The sequence below is a fragment of the Barbatula barbatula genome, assembly GCF_947034865.1.
Source record: "Barbatula barbatula genome assembly, chromosome: 22".
Taxonomy (NCBI): domain Eukaryota; kingdom Metazoa; phylum Chordata; class Actinopteri; order Cypriniformes; family Nemacheilidae; genus Barbatula; species Barbatula barbatula.
In genome coordinates this window covers 13,343,292-13,369,794 of record NC_136785.1, presented here as the reverse complement: position 1 = coordinate 13,369,794, position 26,503 = coordinate 13,343,292, and the positions used below count along the sequence as shown (strand labels likewise).

At 38.7% G+C, this 26,503-nt stretch overlaps 3 protein-coding genes across 6 annotated transcripts; 2 read left to right on the top strand and 1 right to left on the bottom strand.

The window, feature by feature from the left end:
• Nucleotides 1-1,043: 1,043 nt before the first annotated feature.
• On the bottom strand, nucleotides 1,044-7,692 carry lig4 (ligase IV, DNA, ATP-dependent). Of its 2 annotated transcripts, none has more exons than XM_079486094.1 (2): nucleotides 7,530-7,692; nucleotides 1,044-5,102 (listed from the first exon to the last, which is right to left on the bottom strand). In XM_079486094.1, exon 2 carries the CDS (start codon nucleotides 5,100-5,102, stop codon nucleotides 2,358-2,360), a length of 2,745 nt encoding a protein of 914 aa, XP_079342220.1. In that variant the 5' UTR covers nucleotides 7,530-7,692; the 3' UTR covers nucleotides 1,044-2,357. The 2 variants fall into 2 exon arrangements, with proteins under 2 accessions (XP_079342220.1, XP_079342219.1); XM_079486093.1 differs by lacking the exon at nucleotides 7,530-7,692 and adding an exon at nucleotides 5,802-5,910.
• map4k6 (mitogen-activated protein kinase kinase kinase kinase 6) lies at nucleotides 7,364-22,948 on the top strand. 3 transcript variants are annotated; one of them, XM_079486091.1, is made up of 32 exons: nucleotides 7,364-7,867; nucleotides 9,457-9,514; nucleotides 10,134-10,224; nucleotides 10,328-10,392; nucleotides 10,722-10,777; nucleotides 10,942-10,989; nucleotides 11,160-11,202; nucleotides 11,305-11,377; nucleotides 12,009-12,140; nucleotides 13,627-13,689; nucleotides 13,779-13,860; nucleotides 13,970-14,080; nucleotides 15,088-15,166; nucleotides 16,064-16,122; nucleotides 16,875-16,921; nucleotides 17,182-17,220; nucleotides 17,354-17,387; nucleotides 17,475-17,751; nucleotides 18,705-18,811; nucleotides 19,297-19,338; nucleotides 19,416-19,500; nucleotides 19,597-19,676; nucleotides 19,750-19,810; nucleotides 19,881-20,004; nucleotides 20,162-20,220; nucleotides 20,296-20,399; nucleotides 20,494-20,668; nucleotides 21,467-21,535; nucleotides 21,782-21,868; nucleotides 21,939-22,009; nucleotides 22,089-22,144; nucleotides 22,217-22,948. In XM_079486091.1, exons 1-32 carry the CDS (start codon nucleotides 7,775-7,777, stop codon nucleotides 22,302-22,304), a joined length of 2,658 nt encoding a protein of 885 aa, XP_079342217.1. In that variant the 5' UTR covers nucleotides 7,364-7,774; the 3' UTR covers nucleotides 22,305-22,948. The 3 variants fall into 3 exon arrangements, 2 of the variants coding, with proteins under 2 accessions (XP_079342217.1, XP_079342216.1); XR_013788230.1 differs by having other exon boundaries at nucleotides 7,712-7,867; nucleotides 19,416-19,676; nucleotides 20,162-20,216; XM_079486090.1 differs by having other exon boundaries at nucleotides 7,712-7,867; nucleotides 19,416-19,676.
• An 881-nt stretch (nucleotides 22,949-23,829) lies between these two features.
• LOC306911411 (protein EOLA1) lies at nucleotides 23,830-26,316 on the top strand. The gene is made up of 2 exons (XM_079486740.1): nucleotides 23,830-24,303; nucleotides 25,736-26,316. The coding sequence occupies exons 1-2, from the start codon at nucleotides 24,045-24,047 to the stop codon at nucleotides 25,960-25,962; spliced, it is 486 nt and encodes a 161-aa protein (XP_079342866.1). The 5' UTR covers nucleotides 23,830-24,044; the 3' UTR covers nucleotides 25,963-26,316.
• The last annotated feature ends 187 nt before the right edge of the window (nucleotides 26,317-26,503 follow it).

The following is a 26,503-nucleotide window of genomic DNA, read 5'->3' as shown; positions in this document are numbered from 1 at the left end:
CACCCGTCTACGCAGGGGCAGAACATGGAGTGGTGGGATTCAGCCGTTCCATGTAGAATGAATTTTGTTTTCAGTTTTGGTGAAAGAAAATATGTAATGCATTACAGTCTTCGACTCAGTCTAAGTAACGTTTTTCTGGCAGCGACATTTTCTCAATTTACTTGAGTTATTTTGAACGATAAACATCTTTGCCAAATAAGCAGATATTACTTTTCTATTTGCATGTGTCAACAGGCTGCTCTCAAGACAGCAGGCTCCAGGGTGAGAGTCAATGTTCTGTGCCCGTGGTTTGCGGACACAAGCTTGATGCCGTTTCTGAATTCAGAGGAGCAGATTGGGGATTTCACTAATTTTAAGGATGTGACAGAGAAATTATTGGCAAAACGTGGCATTCTTGAGTGAGTTAACTACCTATAGTGCCTCAATGACGAATAACATGCCAAAGCTACTATTTTCAGTCCTTCATTGTTTCTTGTTTTGTTTGTTTACTTCACACGTCTAATTCATAATCATGTTTTTCAGGACTGATGATGTCGCCAAGGCCTTTCTTACTCTTGTGACGGATGAGAGTAAGAATGGAGAAGTGATTTTCGTTGATGCTGATACGGATTAAAACCGTTCCCCCTCCTGGAAGTCCCAGCAAAGAGTAGCCAATCAGCTTCTGATTCCTGGCCTCGTGTTTAGGTGTGAAAATCTAATGCCACATTACCTGTTGGAGTGGATGGGTTTGCATTTGAGCTTGAGTTGACTGGCCTATAAGATATTGAAAATAAAAATAACTCTTATTCTTTGCAGGGATTGTTAACATGACGTAACACACTATATGAACGTGCATTCATTTGTTAAAGTGAAAAATTATAATACTTGATGAAGATATTGTCTACATCAATATAAACCAAGGTTATTTTACTTTACTAAAATTTAAACTTTTAAAACGTTTCTGTTTATAAAAATTAAATACTGGCCTAAAAACTAATCCAAAAATCGAAATGTTGCCTCAGAAATAAATTATAATAGGTTTAAAGCACTAAAATTATAATAATAAACAAAAACTTTTGATATAGCAAGATAAAAAAAAACAGTATGACTAGATGTCTAAAAATGCCAGTTTTCCATGTGATTCTGATTCTTCTGATCTTCTGATTCTGTGTTGTAGGCCAGGGTGGATATAATGGATATTTCAGACTAGACAGCTGAAAGATTAGTGACGCTTCCTTTACAGGAAAATAACATTTTACATGAAAAGAAAATTAACATAAAAGAATTAATCATTGTGATGCAATCTGGGCAAACCCAACACATGGTGAAAATGTACATATTACAGGTTTTGACACCAAAGAAAAGCTGGGTTCAAGCCCTTTCCAAAGCTGTTTGTATTTCGGTAGCCTTAAGTCATGGGTATCTGCTGAGCGTTATGATGAGAGCACGAGAGTCAGGTTGGAGTTGTTGATTCTAGTGTGGAAGTACTAAGTTTTTGCAGAGGAGACATCAGCAGAGAAAGAAGAGAGGAGATACTGATAGAGTCAGAGGTCAGTAGGATCTTTTGATTTGTGCTACTTTCTCTCAGCAGATTGCGGCACGATGCTCACGGAGAACATCAAAAAAACAAGGGTCAGAAGAGGATGCACAGGCTGGCCTAGATGTAAGAGGGCATAAGCTGTCTAAGCAGGAAGTTATTGTGGAGCAAATAGTGTCGGTGACACTGTTAGTATCCAAGATACCCGCAGAGGATAAGTGGGAGGGAGAGCATGTTCGTAGGTTGCACCGGAATGTGATCTGTACGGAAGCATGTGTAGTGTCTGGAGAAGTTAGGTCGAGATCAAGAGTGATTAGGAAATGATGAGACATGTGCAGCGGGGTGACCTGAGAATGATGAGTGGAGCAGTAGCTTGTGTAGATACGATCTATTGGAGAGGGCAGCCACTGGGGAACTGCCCTTTGACTTGATCTAGGTGTCAGTAAGCGTTAAAAGAGAAAGACCAGAATGTTTAGCAATAGCTGATGAAATCTGTTTTGTTTATAGCAGATTGGCAGTTACATAAAGCCACGGAAAACATAAAAGACCATTTCAAATTTTCAATTTAATCAGTATTTCTAAATGTTGAAAAGTGTCAATCTTTTTTGTAGTATGTCTGATTTTGAATGGCCATTTTCGTTTAGAACAGAGCAAAACTAACCATGCACCTTTAGATGGATATGATGTCAGCATTGTTTAAACAGCATTTTTACACTGTAAGCAAAGTCAACACCCTTATCTTCTTCATTAAAATTCTGACAACAATATTTTCTTTATTAGTCTTTAAAATAGCTATTTAAAAAAATCAGTGTTTTAAAACTTTGTGTAGTAGCCTTCATTGTTATACGAGGTAGTCAATCTCCTCCACCACATGGCTTGATTTGATAGAATCGGTCACCCATGATTCCCGAATGATTTTGAACTTCTTCCTATAAAGACGTCTTATCGTCTTCAAGTCCAAAATCCTTCCCTCATCATCTATTATGACATGCGAGATTCCCTCCGTCAGTTTCTCCACAACGGAACCACCATGAAATCTAAATTCTAAGGCTCGTGTGTCCAGACACGTACCCTTGATAAACGTATGCGGATCTCCTAAGTCAGCACACCGGTCAAAGTATGCACTATAAGGCCTAAAAATGCTAGTGTGCAAGTCATCCCAAGTGTACTTCGCTTCCACCTGTGCCACAGACGAAACCTCAGCATTTACTTGTCTGATTCTTCCAAACACATCCCTGAGCAGCTGTTCATTTGTGTCGACGTAATAACTGTCACCGTACTTATCGTACTCCTTGGCGAAGTGTTCCTTCGTGGGGGATGACATGTGGATCATGTGACGGGGCTGCCACGGTACCACCTGTTTCTTTTCCAGACACTCCACGAGCCAGGCAGCCCACACAACATCGTGCTGGTTTGAAGAGATGAGGTTCTTCACCCTCATGTTCTGCAATGCGGCGATCACGCAGTACGTGTCCCTTCCAGGGTTCTGAACAACGATACCTCCAGCGCGTGCCACATACTTCTCCAGCTCCACCTTGGAGCGTTCTTCGTTTCCGTTGATGACGCAAAACTCCACCCCTTCGAACATATCGGTCTCTTTGGCGATGGCTGATAAATCCTGAGATCGGAAGTGGTCGATGATACCGATGGTCTTCTTGGGCTTGGCCGCAACTTTACGCTTCTTCTTTTCAGGTTGATCTGCTTGGATGTGTAGATGTCGGGACGCAAGTTTTCCAGAAGCCTTGGAACGGTACTGACCGAGTTCGGTCAAGTTCATGCATTGGTGCCATTCCTTATCCTCTCGGATTCGTTCTATTCTGGGGAAGCGTAAGGTGCAGCTGGTCTTGTACATTTCGCTGGAAACGATCTCTGCCGCCTTGACTTGCAGGATGACGGAATTTCGCGGTTCTATGTAGACCTCCGGCTTCTCTATTCCGCACAAGATGGACGCTGGAGGATTGTTTTTATTGTAAATCTTCCAATGTTTGGCCAACTTCAGTCCAAGATCGTAAAGTTCTTTCAAAGTGTAGCCCGATCCAATGCGACAAAGCGTGTGGAACGCTGTGGGCTTCTCCCCGGGACTCGGCTCCTCGGCCACGGCGCAAAGAAAATGCGACAACATTCCACTTCTCCTGCCTTTCCCCCAGTAGCCTCCCACTATGAGCAGATCGAGTTCATCCATTAGACCATCGACATATTCCGGTTTAATCTTTAGCCATTCTTTACCACGTTTATCGGGTTTGTAGATGGACATGGGGTCCTTAACCATAATCCCCTCCTCCCGATTGTCAATGGCTTCGTTGAGAGCGTTCACCACTTCTTGCGTTGTTCGCCCTTCGGCTTTAGAAACCAGCTGGAAACGGCCTTTGATGGGAGTGAAGATGGTGTGAAGAATTTCGGAACGCTTCTTGAGGAGTTCGTTTGCAAATTTCTCATTGTTTAACAACAGCACATCGAACACACAAAAACAAGTTTGCAAATCCGAGTCGTCCACCAACCTTTTAATATCAAACTTACTGCCTTTCTGCATGAAGGTCTCAGTCGTGGGGTTATAGGCCATCATCTCTCCATCCAGAATGCAGTTCACCACGTGAGGTTTGAAGGTGTTGTGAATGTACGGAGTGAGAGAGCCCTCCAGTGGAGAGGCTCCGAACTGTTGCGTGTACTCGAAAGAGTTCCTGGTGTAGTATTTGTACACATCTCCATCTTTGTGCATCTGAATGCGTTCGCCATCAAGCTTCGTCTCAACATAGAACGGGCGGTTGCCCATTTGCTTCTCAATTTGTCCGATGTTGGCAACGGCAGCCAGCATTGGTTTAAAAGCAGAAAACAGATTAATGGACACCTCACTTAGCGACACGGATGGGTCGTGAAGTTGCCTGCACACTTTATCCAGATCTGTAGAGACGTTGTAAAATTCCGGTGCATCTGGGTGAAAAACCTTAAGTATCGTTTCTTTGCTAATGCCGAGTTTCATATCCTTAAGGATCATCCTAATAAGCCACTTTTGCTCTAAAGCTGAGCTCTGGGTTATCACTTGTAAAAGGCTTTTCTTCACCTGATCCTTCTGTTTGCTGGCATTGTTGAACGCTACTGAATCCAAAAAGTCATTGACTTCTTTGATGCTTAAATTTCCCTTGCTAGTGCATCTGTTTTTGAGGACAAAGTATGCTGTGAGGGCAAAGTCACCTGTTTCCCCTTGGGATGTAGTCGGGGCTCTGTAATTGAGAAGTTTGTTTGCTTCAGGCCCATTTTTAGGAAGACCCAAGACCTCAATGTAAAGTTTGGCCAGCATGTTCTCTTTTATGCCGTAAGCCATTCGCTCTCGCTCAAATGTAGGCACAATGAGACGCATGGCTGGGTAGAAAGAGTCTGTAGTGCTTGCATTGTCCTTGTGAAGAGCCGCATGGAACTTCCTCCAAGAATCTATGAAGTCTTTCAGGATCGTGGATTTATCTGGTCGGAGTTTGGTCTTTTGGATTTTCTCCAGAACTGTGCAGAGGTTAATGAAGGGAACTTGTACGGCAACAGAGGTCTGTGTTGTGGCATCGCTTTTTGAAGAACCTTCCATCATTGCAGAGGACATCTATGAGAATCAAATAAAAAAGTTAAAATACATAAATACTTAAACCCAAAGAGTATGACTTACTAGGACATCATGAGAAATGTTATTGACATGAATCTTTATCGCAGGTATTGAGTTGGTATAGAGCTCCGGCAGTCACGTGACCTATTCTGTTAACACCGCCATCCTGGCAAGCAAGGACAGCCACGGGCGAATATAAAATGAATGGCCCCAATATGAGTTTCAAGGCAACATAGTTCACTGTGTACTTGAATTCAAAAGAGATATACCTGTGCATATCAAAACTTATTAGATTAAACATAACAGATCCCTATAACGCCCCCGTTAAATAAACGTTTCTATGTTAAATAATATATAATGTTTTATATATTAAGAAGGAGGCAATCTGACAAACCTCAAACATCAAGCTAACTTCTCTAACAAGATTTGCCTACCACTTATGAAATTTAACCATGGTTCAACAATAGCACAAATTTACCATGGTCACTCTATAGCAAATGTAGATTATCCATGCTATTTCAGTAAAACTATAGTAATAACAACCGATGAGCAATCTAACATTACAAAAACAACATGGTTACCCTTTATAATAAAACCATGGTTGTATTTAGAGACTCTCCACGCAATTTCTAACACGTATTATTACAAGCAATCAAATTTATTCATTAGAAAAACAAATATGAACGAAATGTTATTTACCTGGGAGAATGAAGACTTGGGCTTTGAAAAGTTTACTTCCGCATTACTGACAGCGACGTTCAAAGCGATGCGTTCAATGCGTTCATTTCCCAAATGAACAATATCCACGTGTAATGCGTTTCAATAAAAAGATATCTCTTGTTTATTTGTGTCACTTTATTTGCGTGACGAATCGCTTTTATAAACGTAAACGACTGTCGGGACGTATTTTGATGTAACATACGGAAACTCCTCTTGTTTCCGTCAAAGACTCCACCTTGGTAACAGCGCCATCTATTGGAAATACTTATTAACAGCGCATCGTAATGTGACGTATTTCTAGTCTTTTAAATATATAATTTGATATCTACATATATTTTACTTGAATAACTAAGGAGACAAGTTGTTGGATTCTCTGAATCTTTTAATGTTATTTTGCGCTGAACTGTATTTCGATATTTTGTGATAAATAGTGAGATATAAAGTATTCGCAATTTTGGGTAACGCTTTAGATTACTGCAATTTACCGCATAATTAAGTGTACTTAACTAATTTTAACAATGATGCACATTTACAGTAAATATCTAAGGGAAACAATATGCAAAGTTTAGGAAATAAAGAAGTCAGGAATTAAAAAAGATTTAATTCTATTTATACTCTATTATAAAAACTAATGTCATGAATCTGCCTTCATGTCATGTCTATTCTTGGTCTTGAGGCAGATTCATGACAAAGTCTTATGTTTTATGTGAGAGAGAGATGTTGGTTCGATCGGCTTTCTTGCTCTCTCTCTGGTCCGTGTGTTTGTTTCCGCCATCTCGTTTCCTCGTTAACCTTCCCTGAGTGTTTCAGTACCCGCACTTGACCCTTGTTAATTATCCTTTGCCTGTCTCCCTTTAAAACATCCTCGTGTTCATTGTCCTGTGCTCGTTCGTTTGTTTTCTCCAGTTTTTGCTCCCACGTGAGTAGTGTTTGTAGTTAGTCGTGGTCCCTGTTATTCCCCCATTGTGGGTTTTTGTTTTCATTAAAAGACTTCGTGTTACCCCGTATTGCTGCCTGCGCTTGGGTTCTTCCCTACCACGTTCCTGACAACTAATGGGGTTTTTATATTTTACTTGCAGATGTTATACAAGTGTCTTTGCGTGAACATACACTACATTTTGTAATCACAATGTACCCATAAATAAGAGTGTGGATATTAAGAGCGGTTTTATTATCATAAGAGGCAATGATGTGTTCAGTTTTTGTGCATGACCGACTGTCTGCCGTAATCCAAGCGTAACCAAATGCTGTGTGTAGGAACAATGTTGCGGTCTCGTCTCCCGACGCGCACGGGCCTTTAGGTGGCGCTCGTACACGTTTTCAGATCACACACACACACACACACACACGATTATTAATAAGATCATTTAAAAAGAAATGAACAATTTTTAATAAGTACTGTAAATGTACTCAAGCAATACCGGTGCCAAAGTTCACCTTAATATTACATAATAAAATGCAGAATCGATATTACATTTGTTAAGATCTAGATTTCTTTCCCAGAAAAAGACAACAAATGTACTGAAGAAAAGCACTCGGTCAAATGACAAAGAAAAGCAAATGGCCACAGAAAATCAACTGTCAAATAATTCGTTTTAATTAGTTAAAAAAACATATATTTGTCTATTATGGTAAACCATTCCTTATTTTCCATCGAAACAACGTGTGTCTCTATAGATGTGTGAAGTGCCAATGCAGAGATCAAACCTGCAGAAGTGTCCTTTAATCCGTTTTAATTCAAGCCTTGATAGTAACTTCATCCAGAAACTTGACATCATACGTCGCGTCGTGCATTGTGTTCTGTCCCGTACTCTTTCATTAAGCTTCCTGAGTGAACGCCCTCAGTCTGTCTCTGCTGTAGTGTGTAGTGTAGTGTAGTGCACTTGTTTGTCGGATGTTGAGGAAGTGGTGAGTTTATCGCACCGTGAGAAAGCGATCAATGCCGCGCCGCTATGGACGCGATCGGCGTGTCGCACACGGATCCGCTCGAGGACTATGAGCTGATACATCGCATAGGCAGCGGGACTTACGGCGATGTGTTTAAGGTAAGATAACAGGTGCCAACGATGTGATTCATCTTCAATTTAATTGTAGTCGTGCAGTATAATAAACACCATCTTCATTCTTAGTCTTGCACCTTTAACGTCTTCCCTGAGCAAATAAAACACTGTTTTATTACAGTGATGGTGTACTAACCACGTTTCTTTTGCCAGGTTGATGAAAATGTGTATTACCATAGTTTTACTACAAATACCGTGGTGGTTTCTATAGTGAGAGACCATGGTAGGTTATGTGGTTACTATGATTTAATACACACAACAAATTTGGTTACCCATCATTTTGCTCTGCTTTAACGTGTATAAAAATATTTTTAGGCACAATATTCCCAGTATGGAATTGGTGCGTATCAACTGGTCTTCCATGTACTGTATGACTTCAACTTTCACACCTCATTGATGTTCAGTAACACCCATGTGCCTGTGATGACAGTCAGACCGTGCATGTTTGACATCATTAAAAGAAGTGCATTCCTGCATGCATAGACCGGTTTTACCTCCTTCTGGCCATCTCTTTTTGAACACTTTATGCGATTATGAACAAAAGCAGATTTGCATTTTACACACATACATAGAATGGATGGATGTGCCAACTTCACAACCCAGTGCAAAAACTGTGCCGTATTTGTGCATATAAGGAAGCAAAAGATAAAATGTTCGGTTTACACTACATTGCAGCATTTTTGTCATTCTGAAATGTTCACGCAGTGACCTTGTGCCCTGCTGGGGTGGATTGGCCGTTTATATCAATCCGCCTGAACAAACATGAATCATTGGCCTCGATAACAGAGATAGACACATTGCAGGATGTGTTTCGGTACAGCAGGAAAGAAAACAGGAAATGAGCGCTGCCACTTTTTTCATCTCTACTTCACCTTTCCAGTGTCTATTGGGTGCTGGTTGCCATGGTTACAAGCAGACGGCTTCATTTTTTTTTCTGTGGCATGCGTCGACCAAACTGACACAGAGTGTAGTTCGTGAAATTGTATGGTTGCGTTTTTGGTCGAAGATTCAATTTAAGAGATTTTGAGGGGATCCACTCTGTGGTGTTGTGTCAAAACTTGGATGTGGATGAGACGGGTCACATTTGTATTATTATAGAAATTATATTTCTAAATATGTGTAGAGTATTTTGACTTTAGACTACACTAGAAATGCGTTAATATAAAGGAATGAGGAAACTATGGCCGTCACTTTATCAGATTTTCACGTTACGATTACCTTGGCCAAAAATGATATGAAGTCAAGTAATGATATTAATGTGATAGCAATATAATAAACCTATAAATCAAACTTTAAGTCTCTTTTTTTCAAAATAAAGTGTAGGGAGACAGCGAGATTGTAACCATTGTGAATCTTTATCAAGTGTTAAACAGTTGCAATATGATCACATAATCATGTGTATTAACATTACGGTTATAAGTGGAAACTTTAGTGCTGTGAAAGTTGAATGGGACACACTAAAAACCAGAATAGACGTTGCCAATTGATGCAACATCTGTTGCAAACCTACATATGAACATGCTGTAATCTATCCGTTGTGTAAACTATATTCAGTTTGTTCTTTGTCTTTTTAGACCCGTAGCATTAAGACGTCAGTCATTGCAGCTATCAAAGTGGTCAAACTGGACCCTGGTAAGACATAAACTGTATTGTTTTTATTTTTTTAGCAAGATTTTAATGAATATGTGTAATATTGTAAACTGATATGTTTTTTATGGATATCTAAAGAGCAGAAATGAACGATAACGCCATAGGTATAACAAATGTTATAAAATGTAAACAAAGCAAATAAATGATCATTTACATTTTACAAAATAAAATTGAAAATATTTAATTATAGAAACAAACGAATCGATACTTAAGATATCACATCATCACATTGTTACGTTCTGTCATCTTTTATAAATGAATATTAGAAGGAGATATTACTGGCAAATACGTTATCTCCCTAAGCAAAGAAGCAAAAACGTAACAACATTTTAGTTCTGTGTCAGGCACCGTAGTGCTTTGAAGGGGAAGGGAATCATCACCATTGGTTTGAAATTTGCAACCTCACCACTTAATGCCGCTAAAATTCATACATTGGACCTTTAAGAGACCCTTAATATCATGCTTTGAAATATTTGCTGTTGAATTGTTTACATCTGGGTCTGAATTTATTTCACACCAGTCTCTTAATCCTTGCAAATCCATGCTGTTTATAATCCACGAACAAAGCAAACCCTGATTTACATCTCTTTTGTTCTGTCAGGTGACGATATTTCAAGCATTCAACATGAGATAACCATGATGAAAGACTGCACTCACAAAAACATTGTCGCCTATTTCGGCAGCTACCTCAGGTCAGCTCTTTAAGAAACAGAAAATAAACCTTTGAATGCAGTTTGTAGAAGCTCACACCGTATAATGAAGTGAAACTAACAACGTAACCTCCGTATTCCACAGAAATAACAAGTTATGGATCTGTATGGAATTCTGTGGAGGAGGGTCGTTGCAGGACATTTACCATGGTACAGTACAGTACAGTACAAGATCTGTATTTCACTGAGATGATATATTTACCATTAATGCATGTAATAATTTGTATGTTCCTTAACATTATTAGGGCTGCATAATACTTTTTATTTATGAATCATTTGATTTGATAACACACTTTTAAGATATAAGTAGCGTGTGATCCAACAAAGTTAGTTTTATGGTTTTGAAACCATGCCTTCCCATATGTTGTTTTCATATTCATATGAAGGGTCATGTGCACTTACAGTGTTTCTGTAGAAAGTGATTATTGTCTGTAAGAGGATTAATGTTTGGTCTAAATGAGGTCATTGTTTTTCTGCAGTCACCGGCCCTCTGAAAGAAAGACAGATAGCTTACGTATGCAGAGAGACTCTTCAGGTGAGGACACATTTACTTATAATCTTTACACCATACATTGGTTTTACAGGTCAGCGAACCTGTAAAACCAATCTTTTCGTCTTTTCACAAGCAAAATAACACAGGATTATGTTATGAAGCCTATTGTTTACTTGTTTAGAGTTTGTTTGTTTGTTTATTTACAGGGTCTGCATCATCTCCATCAGGCTGGAAAAATGCATAGAGACATAAAAGTAAATATTGGTTTTTAAGCTATTATTGTGAGCATTAGATGTGTTTGATATATTGTCATATTAATAGACTTCCTTATCTGTCGAGAGATGTGCACTTTGTGTGTGTGTGTGTGTGTGTGTGACGTTAGTGTGGTGGATGTTCTTATTGTGTCATTCTCGGTTGTCCACAGGGTGCCAACATTCTTTTGACAGAGAGAGGAGATGTCAAACTAGGTCAGTCTGGGTTTACCCTGAAAACAAGTCCAACACACACGTATATTCCCTAAAACTCTTCTTTTAAATCTGATTTTGTCATTTGTCTCCCCTCCGTCTCAGCGGATTTTGGAGTGGCGGCTGAGATCAACGCATCTGTTGCTAAGAGGAAGTCTTTCATCGGGACGCCGTACTGGTGAGTCGCTTTAAACAGATGCGAGCTGTCACTCAAACACACAAACACTCATTTCCTTCAGTTCGTTTTTACACTGTTCGTGATGAACGTGATCAGAGAGAAGAACCTGATTTAAAGGTATAGCCCACCCCCCAAACCCCCCAAAGATCTCTCCTCTAATGTGTTACCCATACAGTATTTTGTGTGACACAATTCTATTTATATTATCTATTGTTATTTATTTATTTTTGGGTGCCTTAAAGCTTTATCAACCATTTTTTTTCTTTCCTTTTCCGTCTGGTTGTTTTATTAGTGTATATCGTTTTTATAATATGATGTTTTGATATCTTGGAATGTAATATTGGGTCACACTTCAGTATAGGGGGCTATTAACAAACCATTAACTACGACTTTCCCCCAAATAAACTCTTAATTTGTTGCTTATTAATAGTTAGTAAGCTAGTTGTTAGGTTTAGGTATTGGGTAGGATTAGTGATGTGGAGTACGGACATGCAGAATAAGTACTTTATAAGTACTAATAAACAGCCAATATGCCAATAATAGGCATGCTAATAACAACTAGTTAATATTGAGAATTGGCCCCTATACTGAAATGTTATCTAATATAGTTTTTTCTATGGTTCTCCCTCAGGATGGCTCCAGAGGTCGCGGCGGTGGAAAGAAAAGGCGGTTATAACCAGCTTTGTGATATCTGGGCGGTGGGCATCACAGGCATTGAACTGGCAGAACTGCAGCCACCGATGTTTGATCTCCATCCTATGAGGTGCATAACCACAGAGCCTTGTTGAGGTTTGGTTGGCTAGTGGTGATGATTTGTTATGTTATTCACTTGTAAAAATGCTGTTTTAGCCTGCTTGTGCTTTCTGGTAAAGCTGGCCGAACGAGAAAGTGTTTATAAGTCGCATGGTGGGGACATCAGCGTGTAAGAGAGTGTTAACATGTCTACTAACTAAACTCAAAACTGAAAACTTTTAATGCATTCTGCCATTGATTTAAAAGTGCTGTGTTTTTTGGAGGTTTATTGACAGAAATGGAATATACTGGACATAATGAAGCGTTATGTTTTAATTACCTTAGAATGAGTCATTTCTATCTATATACACCGCAGGGCCCCTTACATGGTATTTGTCATGTTGTTTCTACAGTAGACCTAAACTGATTTCCGTTGATACGTTATCACCTTCATCTTAAGCGTGCTTTATGGTTCTGCATCAGAGCTACGGCATAGGCAACGCTTGGGTTTTTATTTATACTTGTGCGTTGTTGTCCGTGCCAATGTGCACATGGCGACCGCTAGCAGGCAGTGTCCGTGGGCATGTTGCAGGCAGTATCAAGGCAAGCGACAAAGAAGACACGGCTTGTTGTATACGCTCTCGGATGTAAGCATTAACCAGTAATATATGTAAATAAACTGTGTTTTTTGTTGCAGCTTGAATTGTTAAATACAGAACAAACCTAACTAATTCGGAAATGCATACGAGTAAAACACAACGCTATCGTAGAGTTTTTTGATCTGAGGTAGGTGTTCAAGCAGACCAATCACAGTGCTTGCGGTCCGCGTCGAGTTGACAGGTTGTTATATTTTTGGAGAGGTGCAAGTCAGACTAGGCCGTAATTGATGGTGCTCTGCGTAGGCTACCTCGTAGATCTGACGCAGAACAATAAATCGCACTTTCGTTCTGTGTTAGCCACCATAGTGCATCAAAAGGGGGGAGTGAGCGGTGTAGTGAGCTGTTGGTTGCAGTTTTCAACCTCACCCCGTGATGCCGCTAAATTTCACACACTGGACCTTTAAAAAACCATGGCAATTCAAAATGCACGTTTTAACAACAAAAATGTGAATTTGTGAAAATGGTGATGTCATACAGTATGTGCAAGTACGTGACAAGCAAAACAACGGTGTAGTAGTTTATTAAAGCTTCTCGAGCTAAGTGCAAACTGACCGCACCACTTCTACAACTAGCACATTTTATATGTATGCCAAATTCTAAAACCACATCTATGCTTTATAACGCTATTTTGAGTCTTTGCAACAGTGTTTCTCCAAACGTAAACAAACATATAATAATAGTTACTATATTTATATGATATACTGTAACACAATACAATACAATACTGTAATAGTTTATGATGTAGATACAATATTCAATATTCTCCTGTGGGTTTGTGATGTTACATTTGACAAAACAACATGAAAATGCAGATAAAAAGTAATCGTGTTTCAACTTGAAGTTTTTCATTTCTTTTAGAGCTCTGATGCTGATGTCCAAGAGCAGTTTTCAGCCTCCCAAGCTAAAGGACAAGAGCAAATGGTGACAATTTAGCATGATTTACTTTTCATTTTTGCACTGAAAGCAAATATTATTTAGTCAGCAAAATTAATTTTTTTTTGCAATACTAGGTCCACTGAATTCCACAATTTCACCAAAATGGCGCTGACAAAGAACCCTCGCAAAAGACCAACAGCTGAAAAACTCTTACAGGTGCATGTCTGGAAAATACGTCTTACCTCTGTGATGTATAGTGTGATGGTTTATCTTTAATAAAGGGCTTAATAAACTGACTTAAAGGACTTATCTTGTGTGTTTTCAGCATGCATTTGTAACACAGCTGCTCACCCGTAACCTGGCCATAGAGCTGCTGGACACCGTCAATAATCCTGATCTGCAGCAGACACACACTATGGATGAGAGCGACCTGGAGGTGAACGGATGAAAATCATGATTTTAGTAGATTTCTTTATAGATATAGTTCACCCCAAAATAAATATTCTCATCACTTGCTCATCCTCATGCCTAACTCATATGACTTTCTTCTGCAGAACTCAAAGTAAATGTTGATACTTACAGGGATACTTCACCCAAAATGAAAATTCTGTCATCATTTACTCACATTTGACCTTTATTCATTCCTTTGCTCTGATGAACACAGCAATTGCCCCCCATTGACTCCCATAGTATGAAAAATTACTCGAAGGTCAACAAATGATGACAGAATTGAAGTATCTCTTTAAATACTTTTCCATACAATAAACAAACAAGACATGGAACAAAATTTGGAAATTAAAATATACATGTAAAAGTAATCCCTGTGATAATTCAATTATTTTTATTTGATAAACAGACACAATAAACATGTTAATTTTTTCATATATATTTATATATGTATATATATATATATATATATATATATATATATATATATATATGATAAATGATTTCAGAGTTTGAAATGGCATGATGTTCATTTTCGGATGACTAGTTCCATTAAAACATTTTCATTGCATACATGAAAAGATTTTTTGCTTCCGACACTTATGATGTTTTAATGTTTAAATGCTTAACAAATATAATGTAGAAACAAACAAATCCCTCATACATCATTTTTTTAAACGTGTGATAAATATTATTTAGTTGTTCGAGATATTTTGGTTGTTGTGCAGCTATTCATTCAGGCTGTACACCGGTCGGTTGTGATATGATCTATTTCAACACAAACAACATGAAACATTTATATGTCAAGTGATCAAGTATATGTCCGAGATGGTCTATTATAAATTGTCAACGAGCTGCATTGTGGGCCAGATGCTATGACGGTTTAGTTAGTCTAAATGAAACTAAGTTGGATATGACTTTGTACATTATTGTTTGTATGATCAAATGTCGTTTTGTGTTTCTGCTGTCTGTGTGTGTGCGTGTGTGTGTTTACAGACATGCAGTATTCTTCCCGATAAGATTCATTCTCTAGTGAAACATCTTCCAGGTCAGAGAACCCTGTCTGAAGAACAATGTGAGTCCTGTTCATATTATAATACACAGGACTAGTGATCACAAACCCTGTTAAACATTAACATCAGCCACTAAGTGCTGATGATGTGTAAATATGGGCGGTTATGTGTTGACTTTACTTTTTAATGCCACACAGTTGCTCATTTCTATATTCAAAGAATCAATCTGTATCTTTTGCCTCGCTATCGGCATCTGTTTCATATATGTAAGGTTATTTTACATACTTTGCCTCGGGATGAAACCAGATGATGTCAATTTGACGTTTCTTACTAAATTGTACCTGGAGATGAAAATATTATTACAAGCTTACAGATGGGAACTGTGGTAAGACAGACATGACAATCTTACATATCAAAGAATTGTAGAAGTACTGTAAAGCAACAATGGTCACTTATCTCATCTGAAGACCGTGACATAAGTGAGTGAGAAGCGATTGTTGTGACTTTGTGGGATTACAGCACGGTCACAAGCCAAGGGTAGCTGGACAAGAGCTGCTATTGTATTTGAGCGCCCACACAGGGCTCGACATTCAGCATCGTCATGTGCCTAATGTCCTTTAGACAAGAAAATTGGACATTCGCTCGTCCATGTAAAAAGTTTGTCCGGAAAGAAAGAGGGATATTTTACCGTTGTGCTGTAAATATAATTCATTGATAAACGACAATCTATCATCTCATTACATTTTAATGTGCACAGTTTGTTAAAGTGCGAACAGGTGATCTCAAATCTATGTGTTCATTTAGGTGTGTTTGGTTTCATATGTGTTTGAAATATCACGCAGATAAGACACTACAGAAAGTAGATCGTCACGCTTTTACTATACAGTTGAACATGAAAGAAAAAATTGGTTTGTTTTGGCTCAAGGGCTGTTGACTTTTGCTTCTCTTCTCTCTCGCAGTTGATCATGTGAAGTTTGGACCCCCCATGAGAAAAGTGACGGATCCCTGTCCTGATCTGGTGAGATGGAATGTTTGAATCAACCACACACACGAATAAAATAATGCAGTTTGACGTATCGCAAATCTAGATATATTAAGGAATAAGGGATACACCGATGCTGGATGAATTTAACACCATCGCCATATCGGCAATAGCATGAAAATGGCACAGATGGTTTATTTATGAACTGCATGGAGGCAATGAGTCGCATGTCTGAATAATCCAACGTTTGAGCAAAATACAGACTTTTTTGGTTTATTGAAGGAATGTTCAACGTTAAGTCAAATATGAATTAATGTTAGCGTCGGATAGCAAAAATCACCTTTAAAGATTGTCATGCTGTCTTGTTGTATTTTATCTTAACTTGTGCGTCTCTTAAAATGTTAAATGGATCCAGTTCAGTAAAATTCAAGTAAAGCTAATATTGTCCGAATCGGATGATAGTTGTGTAATAAAATCGTATGGGCCAAACAATATTTGTTTTTATTCTCCACTCGCTAGTCATTGTAATTGCATGAAAACGACTGACTGGCACATTCTTGAAATTTCAATATGATTTGTTAAGAAAGAAAGAAAGTTATACAGTTCGACATGAGGGAGAGCGAATAATGACAGAATCTATTTTTGGGGCGAACTACTGCTTTAACTCCCTTAAAGGGACAGTTCATCCATTAATGAAAATTCTTTCATCTTTGGATAACTTGTCCCTTTAAATGCACCTCACCTCACACTTTTAAACACATTTTAAAGAGTTTTCTGTTCTGCTTTAGGGTGCGTGTGATGACTGGAGCTCCATTGGTGGGGACAAGGACTCACAGTGAGTTATCATTTATTTCTGTATTCTAATCTCTATATTCCCCATTCTATTCTATACTACAATAAGAGATTTGATTGGCCATGTGGCATCCTCCAATCACTTATGACAGCTTATGTCACTTTCCAAATAGTAATGTACAAAAATGATGTCATTCTACATTTGAATTGAAAGGAAAAGCAAGGCAAAATTATATCAGCAAAATAAGATTTTAGATTCCCAACTGTGAGTTCTGACGTTTGTGTCTTTGGATATTTTTGCAGGAGTCTGTTAGAGTGTGTAGAGGAGGCTCTGATGGAGAGGTGAAATAACTTTCATAGCGTGTTTCTACACACCGACTATCCGTTAAACAAGATAGAAAAGATATATTGCAATCTACTAATATACAGGACCATTAGTGAAGTTATGTCTTACGTTTGGTTTCCTCTGTCGTAGGAGTTTGACTATAAAAAGGGGCTCATCGACTGAGGTGAGGAACGGTTCAATACAAAAGCAGAAGCAAAAACAAGTGGGCGGTTTTATGGAATAACACGAATCCTGTATGTTAAATCCACAGCACTCGCCGGACGATGAGGATAAATACGGCACCGTGAAGAGAGTGGTCTCAACATCCCACTGCCCCCCTATCCAAGCTCCCTCGCCTCTCATCGGCGCCACCCCTCTAAAAGACTCCGCCCCTGACACTAACTACGCCCTACTCAGTGACTCATCTTTGCTGATGGGTTCAACACTTTCCGACATGTCCATCCTGACGAACTCGTGCCTTTTCACAGACTCCACTATTCTCAGTAATTCCACCAGTTTGGGGTCTCTCTGCTCAACACCAACTGAAGGTCAGATGAACATGCCACACATTTAATACAAATACCTCTGTTTTTCAAATCTTCAAATAGATATATATAGAAATATCTATATGATATATCTAAGATATATCTGATATTTTATTGGTATGCTTGCAGTGCATCACGAAGACCTTAAGTCTGACTTTGAAAATGCACTACAAAATTATCTTGTGGACCTGCAGATTACATTCTAATGAAAATGAGAAAAATGATATGGCCAAAAATAAATGTCATAATCATAATACCATATCACGCATATGCATGAGAAAAGCTATGATGTGACCGTTTGAACCAGTATGGGGTTATGATGTCATAAGAAATCTGTCCTTACATTTGATCTAGTCACAAAGTTCTGACCGATCTAACGCCATTACATTATTTAGTGACATTGAAACTCGGGATTACAGCAGTGAACCGTGAGAAAAGAAAATTGTCTTATTTCTTCATCTCGCCTTTTACAGTGAGAAGAACAGTTATTTGCATACTTATGACAAACTAACCAGCCTGCTTTAGTATTAAATAAGTGCCGCTTTTTAAAGGGGTACTCCAACCAAAAATGGTCTGTCATGGTTTACTCGCCCATCAAGACCTGTAGACATTTCTTCGTTGTGATGAACACAGAGAAATATATTTGGAAGAATGTCAGCATCTGACACTTCCGGGACGTCATTGACCACCATATTGGAAACATTATTGTATCTTTTTTTCAAAATGCGTTACTTTGGAAAGCAAACCGTTCTCGGGCACTTTTAACTACCATTTACATATTCCCACTGTGGTAGTGATAAAAAACAATTCCTTTTAAAGATAAACAACAATTGCATGTATGGACAGCAGACAAACCGCATCAGCATACGTGCTACACTAACCGTGAAATGTAATGTAGCAATTGAGGATTTGCTGTATGTTTATAAGTAGTTAATAATGCATCTGTGACGCTTCAGAGAGCTCTGTCGCTCCAGATCCAGGAGGAAACAGGAATAATTTCCCTGCGCTCGAGCGTCCGCTCTCGCCGGAATGGAGCACCCTCAGGAGAAAAACGGAGGACTCGGTGAGTGGGCGCTTATAACAAAAGTAAAGCCACCAAGTCAATTTAATGTAATTGATAATGACGGTATGTTTCATTGATTTCTGACGCAGTGTTTTAAAAACAACACAGTTTCTCTGCCACAATAACGTCACTTACAATCTTTTTGGAGACATTTTGTGCAAAGATGTGAAAGTCATTTTATTGTGACTCGCTGTTTTCTTTCTAAAATCATAGTACATAACGTACAGTACATTATGTGAAGATATAACTTTGATATATTTGATATTGACTGAGTAAGACCAGGGATTGAAATGATAGTGAAAATAATGCTTTCAAATGCTTTGTTGACTTTTGCCTGGATTTCACATAAGGATATGTGCAATAAATTGTGTATAAGTAGACATTTTATGTCATTTCTATCAGTTGACATCGCCCTATGATTCACCTTTTCCTTTTTGTTTGTCTTATCTACTGTTTAAAGTAGAATAAACTGTTTTTAATTGCAGAAATCTGTTGTCCATGGACTGCCACCTACACCCCAAGTGCACGTGAGTGCCAAGTCAAAGTCTTAATGCAATTGTGAACGCTTTCTTTGATGTAACACCCATTATTCCACGCATTCAAGATGGGAGCTTGCTTCTCCAAAGTGTTCAATGGCTGTCCTTTAAAGACTTACTGTGCTGTTACATGGGTCCTACCAAAGACCAGAGGTAATGTTAACCGCCATAATACCATGTCTACCCTAAATCTTTCTCGAGCCGTGCATACAGTACGTCTATTCAAGTTTTGCTTCTTGCACCCTACAGATCAATACCTTATGCTGGGTGCGGAGGAGGGTATATACACCCTCAACGTTAATGAACTTCACGAGGACACCATAGAGAAGGTACACATGACGCGTCACCTTCGATACGATTTCCCACGGCACACAACCAATATTTGAGATTTGTCTTTTGCAGTTGCTTCCTCAGAGATGCACTTGGTTGTTTGCCATGAACAACGTCCTCATGACCATCTCAGGTATGTCAACACGGATATTTAATAATATAAGGACGACGTGCAAATCTTCATTTATCCGTGATGTGCGCAGGGAAGTCTTCGCAGTTGATATCTCACAGTCTGCCGGCACTTTTCGAGCATCGCAGGAACACGCAGCGTCGACAGGGCCATCTCGCCATCAACGCCCATCGCCTGAGCACGAGGATCAACTCGAGGTTTGAAGCATTTAAAACGTGCAAAGGTTTGGCTAACACTTTGTTAACCACAGCGTAACGAGATCTTGCGGTTATGTGGTGATAACACACCCTTGAACACAATGGCCGGAAGATCTAGAGACTTCGCAAAATAGCCATAATTCTCATCTTTCTGCAGAAAATATGCCATATCGGTGAAGATCCCAGACACCAAGGGCTGCAGACGATGCAGTGTAGGTGAGGACCAATGACAGTTTGCATCTTATAAATCACTTTGTGTGCACTCAGCGACGTTTGTTTTTCTGCTTTTAGTGCGAAACCCGTACACTGACAGCGTGTTCCTGTGCGCCGCTGTTCCCACTGGTTTGGTTCTTCTCATGTGGTACGAGCCTTTGGAGAAGTTCATGCAGCTCAAGGTGAGAAAGGAGAGATAAGTGATATTCAAATAGAAATAGACAGAAATATTTATTATATCTTACGTTGCTTCTCCCTTCTCTTATTTTTGCTCAGCACATTTCTCTGAGTCTGCCAGAGTCTCTGCCCATCTTTGAGCTGTTTGTACAGGAAACTGAGGAGCTGCCACAGGTCTGTGTGGGTGTGTGGACCCCACCCAACAAAAGAGACAACAGTGGAAAGATGCACTTCGACATCATGCATCTAGATGACACGCCGTACAGTCCGCCAGGTGTTATTAAAGTGGATAGATCCACAATTATATTTTACAGTTAATATTTACAATCTATAACCTCTTCATGTTGTTGACAAACACTGTTGTGTTTACAATACTTTAAAAGAAGCGTCTCTTCTTGTTGCTTTTACTTGCGCGTTATATACAGCCGCGGGAAAAATTAAAAGGACCATTTCAAAATCAGTTTTTCTGATGTTTTGGATAAAATGATCGTTTTTATTTCGTTCTGTGAGCTACTAACGATATTTCGACCAAATTTGAAATCAAAATCATGGCTTTGTCCCAATTTGCCTAGTTATACCATGCACTAATAGTGCGTCATGTTCATTCGCGTTTTGGGCCATGTTTAGATGCGGCCCACCAGGAAAAGACCCAGATGGCCAGACCGCCCCTGACATGGATTCACACTTCGAGTTTTCACTGGAAACAGTAGACCATCTGGGTACTTTGAGAATACTCTTTTCAGCATACTAGGATTTGGGATCATACTCATTCTTTTTTCGAATACTAGTTAGAATGGATAGTATGTGAAATGGGCAATTGTTTCTATTTGCAAACGAAAACTGGTCAAAATAACGCTCTGCAATTCTTGCTCTCAAATACGCCATACAAAACAAGTTCATGTTCACTTTTAAGCACCACAACAGTCATATTTCTACATGTATTTAGGAAAGGTTTGAAAATGACTTTAACCTGTATATGACCTGGCTGTATATGATCTTTCAAGTGAGCTACGTGATGATCAAGCGATCCGTGGTGTTTTGTTGAACTGAGTGAAGTTTTGTGGTTTCACAGAGGGAGAGTCTCTGGAGGTCAAGCAAGTTATACAACTGGACCGGGACACTGTTCTTATCGCTCTGGAGAGTAAGACATTTTTAAATGCATGTTTTTGTACTTTGCATCCGTGGTCACACTAGACTTTCAGGAGGCGATACTGTGTGTCTCAAATCCATGTCATTCCAGTGTAATCCATGATATTGTGTCTCCGATTTGATCATAATGTTCATAACATTGGTTTGCTTTTCATTTTTAAATAAAAGTGTTTCCATAATAGAATAGAAGCGCTAGAGCTTTGAATGAAACTACAAACATCCTTCATCTCCGTTACAGACACAGTGAAGGTTGTGAATCTGCAGGGATGTCCGAGCGATCAGAGGACTTCTGAACTGATTTTGGATTTTCCTATTCAGACGCTTGGTAAGCCATTTTGTGTTTCAGGATAAAGACCCCTGGTGTTTCAAAACCAGTCATCTATTTTTTTATATAGTGTGTTTACAGGACAGTGTTCTTGCCTTCTGGAAACACGGTCTGAAAGGAAGGAGTCTACAAACGAATGAGGTAAACGTACTGTCTACTAACTAAATACTGTATTCATGAAGAAGAAAGAAAATATGAAACGTTTCGCTGTTTGTCGCAGGTTACTCAGGAGATTACAGACAGAAGTCGAGTTTTTCAAGTTTTGGGAACAAACAGGTGCCGTAGTTTTTAATAACATATCATTACTGATTGTAACTTTAATTACATAGCTGTTATATGCATTTCCAGGGATATAATCTTGCAAAGTACCCCAACGGACGATCCATCTGCCGTGAGCAATCTGTACATCCTCACAGGGCATGAAAGCAGCTACTGATGGGACTGAGATGCTTTGAATGTTCAGCCACAGCTGGAAACACTACAAAGGTCGATATCCTTCCTTTGACCACTAAAAGGGGAGAGCCACCGGGCTCGATAAGCTCAGATCACAGAGGAAGATCCAGAAACGTCCAACCGTTTCAACTATAGAAAACAGAAATGGTCATAAGGACCATAGCTTGTCTGGAGGCTGAGAGGATGAGAGAGAGTAAGCGGTCTGGAGACCTACAATGAGAGACACACTATATCGTGGAGCGGCTTCGTTGCTTATTTTGGGAAATCTCAAGTTCACTCTTGACTTTGTTTGGGTACTGTGAATCATCTTGTACTGAACAGAAGATGTCGATACATTGTAGAAACATGTTGCTGCTGTACATTTTTAAGTGTAGTTCAATTGGCTGTACATAATTTTAAAACGTACTATTTTAAATTTTGACTAGTAATTTAAATCGTGTCTTGAATTGCTGTAACGAATAAAAAGTTAAAAAGGTTGAGGTATAATATATTGACGTATTGATGACATCATTTTTAACATGTTGACAGGACTAATCTAAACGTAGAATTTGAGAAGATCGAATTCTGTAAAACCCACAAGAATATTACATTAAAGTAAATAAATAAATGTTAATGACATGGTTTCTGAAAACAGCTTTGTTATTGTATTACAGTGCTTTTGTTCAAATAGGCTACACGGCGCTATTTCTAAATGACATGCAGAGGCAAACATTTGGACACTTCAGCCATGGAAAATATATCGATAGATAATAATATTGTTTAACAATTACTTAGATCCAACTGAACAAGTGTATGGAGGACCAAACCTGCAGAAATACATTTTTTATATAAAAATTATAAATATATAAATGAATAAATAGATGAATACATTTGATTGATAGGAAAATAAAAAAAGGAATGAACGACTTGATAAAATAAATATGATTCATTTTTAATAAAATTATATTAATGTTTTAAATATATAAAATATATTTTAACAATGAATGATATTTATTTTATCAAGTAGTTTATTCATTTTTTCCTATAAACCACATTTATTCATCTGTTTCTCTATTTATTCATGTATATATATATATATATATATATATATATATGTTTATTCTGCAGGTTTGGTCCTCCATACATGTTAACTATGGTTGGCATGTTGTAGAAAGCCAAGGTTTCATACAAAGACTTTACATCTGATGTCAAGTCTGAAAACTGCCACTTTATTTCTTTTTTATATCTGAAAGAATGATTTACATACACCTTTGAGTATCTTCTCAATAATCCACAGTGTATACAATTGTAGCCAAATTGGTTGGGCACGTTTTAGTCTCAAAAATATTTCCCAGAGGTCATCACTCCTAGAAAAGAACACAAATTCAGATCTTGTGAGTCACCTTTCCCGTGTGACAACTAGCCCCGGTCTTCCAGTTCACTTGCGTTTAGCTGCTCTAGGGGGCGCTCTTTCTATAATTTGTCCTTTATTTCATAGAAGTGTCTCGTCTTTTATGAGCAGCGGTTTAAAAACAGGAAGCGTAGGATCCAGTCGCGCCACCGAGGTGTTGTTCTGTGTTTAAACGTGACATGTTTATCTCACATATGGACGGACTTTCACGGTTCCTATTTTAAAAACGGCAGCCGTGACCCATTGAACAAACCACAAACCGGTGGGCAAGTTGCGGTTGGATGTAGCGTCTTATTTGAGCGTGTAGATAGTGATGATAAATGCCGTCTAAGAATGAGTTTAGAAGTGTCTTGTTTATCATTTCGGCAGCCGTACGCTTCTATTGTGTTGAATGGTGTTAAAACAATAGAGACCCGCTGGAGACCCCTGCTGGCGGAGACGCGGAACTGCACTCTAGCGGTGCACATCGCACAGAGGAACTGGGAAGGGGAAGACTGGAGACAGATCCTGACAGATGGACTGGGAATGACACCCATACAAATTGATCAACTTCTGAAGTCGGGAGAAAGGTTTGGGCGTGGTGTTATTGCAGGTATTTATTGAATAATTCAATTGAAATTATAATGTTAAACTGAATACATCTTTGTAATAACACATGTATAAAAAGGAATATTCTGCTTTGTGCTGCTTGTGATGTATTTGCTATTGCCGACATTTTATGAAAGCTTTCTATTAGAGTATTTTACCACGGATAATAAAGGGTTTCCTTTGCACAAACACTGTACACTCACCTAAAGGATGATTAGGAACAGCATACTAATACTGTGTTTGACCCCCTTTCGCCTTCAGAACTGCCTTAATTCTACGTGGCATTGATCCAACAAGTTGCTGAAAGCATTCTTTAGAAATGTTGGCCCATATCGATAGGATAGCATCTTGCAGTTGATGGAGATTTGGGCCATTTTAGTATAGTGAAATTGTCAATTTGAAATGATTCGTGCTTTGTGACATGGTGCATTATCCTGCTGGAAGTAGCCATCAGAGGATGGGTACATGGTGGTCATAAAGGGATGGACATGGCATTTAAACGATGCCCAAATGGCACTAAGGGGCCTAAAGTGTGCCAAGAAACCATCCCCCACACCATTACACCACCACCACCAGCCTGCAGAGTGGAAACAAGGCACGATGGATCCATGTTCTCATTCTGTTTACGCCAAGTTCTGAATGTCTCAACAGAAATCGAGACTCATCAGACCAGGCAACATTTTTCCAGTCTTCAACTGTCCAATTTTGGTGAGCTCGTGCAAATTGTAGCCTCTTTTTCCTATTTGTAGTGGAGATGAGTGGTATCCGGCGGGGTCTTCTGCTGTTGTAGCCCATCCGCCTCAAGGTTGTGCGTGTTGTGGCTTCACAAATGCTTTGCTGCTTACCTCGGTTGTAACGAGTGGATATTTCAGTCAAAGTTGCTCTTCTATCAGCTTGAATCAGTCGGTCCATTCTCCTCTGACCTCTAGCATCAACAAGGCATTTTCGCCCACAGGACTGCCGCATACTGGATGTTTTTCCCTTTTCACACCATTCTTTGTAAACCCTAGAAATGGTTATGCGTGTAAATCCCAGTAACTGAGCAGATTGTGAAATACTCAGACAGGCCCGTCTGGCACCAACAACCATGCCACGCTCAAAATTGCTTAAATCACCTTTCTTTCCCAATCTGACATTCAGTTTGGAGTTCAGGAGATTGTCTTGACCAGGACCACACCCCTAAATGAATTGAAGCAACTGCCATGTGATTGGTTGATTAGATAATTGCATTAATGAGAAATTGAACAGGTGTTCCTAATAATCCTTTAGTTGAGTGTATAGTATGTATTTGAATTAAAATATAAAGTCATATATTTACATATTACTAGTTAGAATAACTACATTTACTCGTAGAAATGTCTGTACAGTGTCTCATATCTCTGTTATAGTGTACTTGTCACTGTAGTTTATAACCTGTATGATTTGTATGTGTGCAGGTCTTGTGGATGTTGGCGAGACGTGGCTCTGTCCTGAGAATGTGCCACGTGAAGAGATGAGAGAGCTAGAGAAAGCAGCCTGCTTGACTGGACTCGATCAGAAATATCTTACAAGACTCTCAAACCCACGCTGGCTCGTTGAACCTTTGTTTTCTAGGGGGCATAAAGACGTGTGGACAGTACACATTCCCATTCATCTAATGCCCTCTGCTCCTTCTTATCCTTAGTAAACGCTGAAGTGTGTTTACTTCACAGAAGTGTATTTTGTATCTATGCATAACAATAAAGTTTGGAGTCGACGGAAACACTTGGGTAGTTCATTTTTTCTTTTGAAATCATGTTCAAAATGCATATTTGGTGGAAGTGTTTTTATTATATCAATAAATGAAATGCATCAATGTTGTTATTCATTCAAGTTTTCTTATTAACTATAAAGGAATATAACTTGTAATAATTCAATGAAACATGGCCTCGCAAATATGAAGAGTTTGGTTCCAAATTGAGATTACTAAAAAAATCAGGATTTTATTGTGTTATTATGTCTTGAGTTATTATGGCTTAAATAAATACAAACTAACTGCTGATTGATTTATATTTATCTCAATGCACAATAAACAAACATAATTTTATACAATAAAATACAATTTTATTTATATAAAACATTTTAAAAACACCAGAAAGACGATGATCAAAGTATTAAAAAAACACAACACAAAAAAATCTATTTATAAAAACAAAATTATACTCAATAAAATACAATGCTGTACG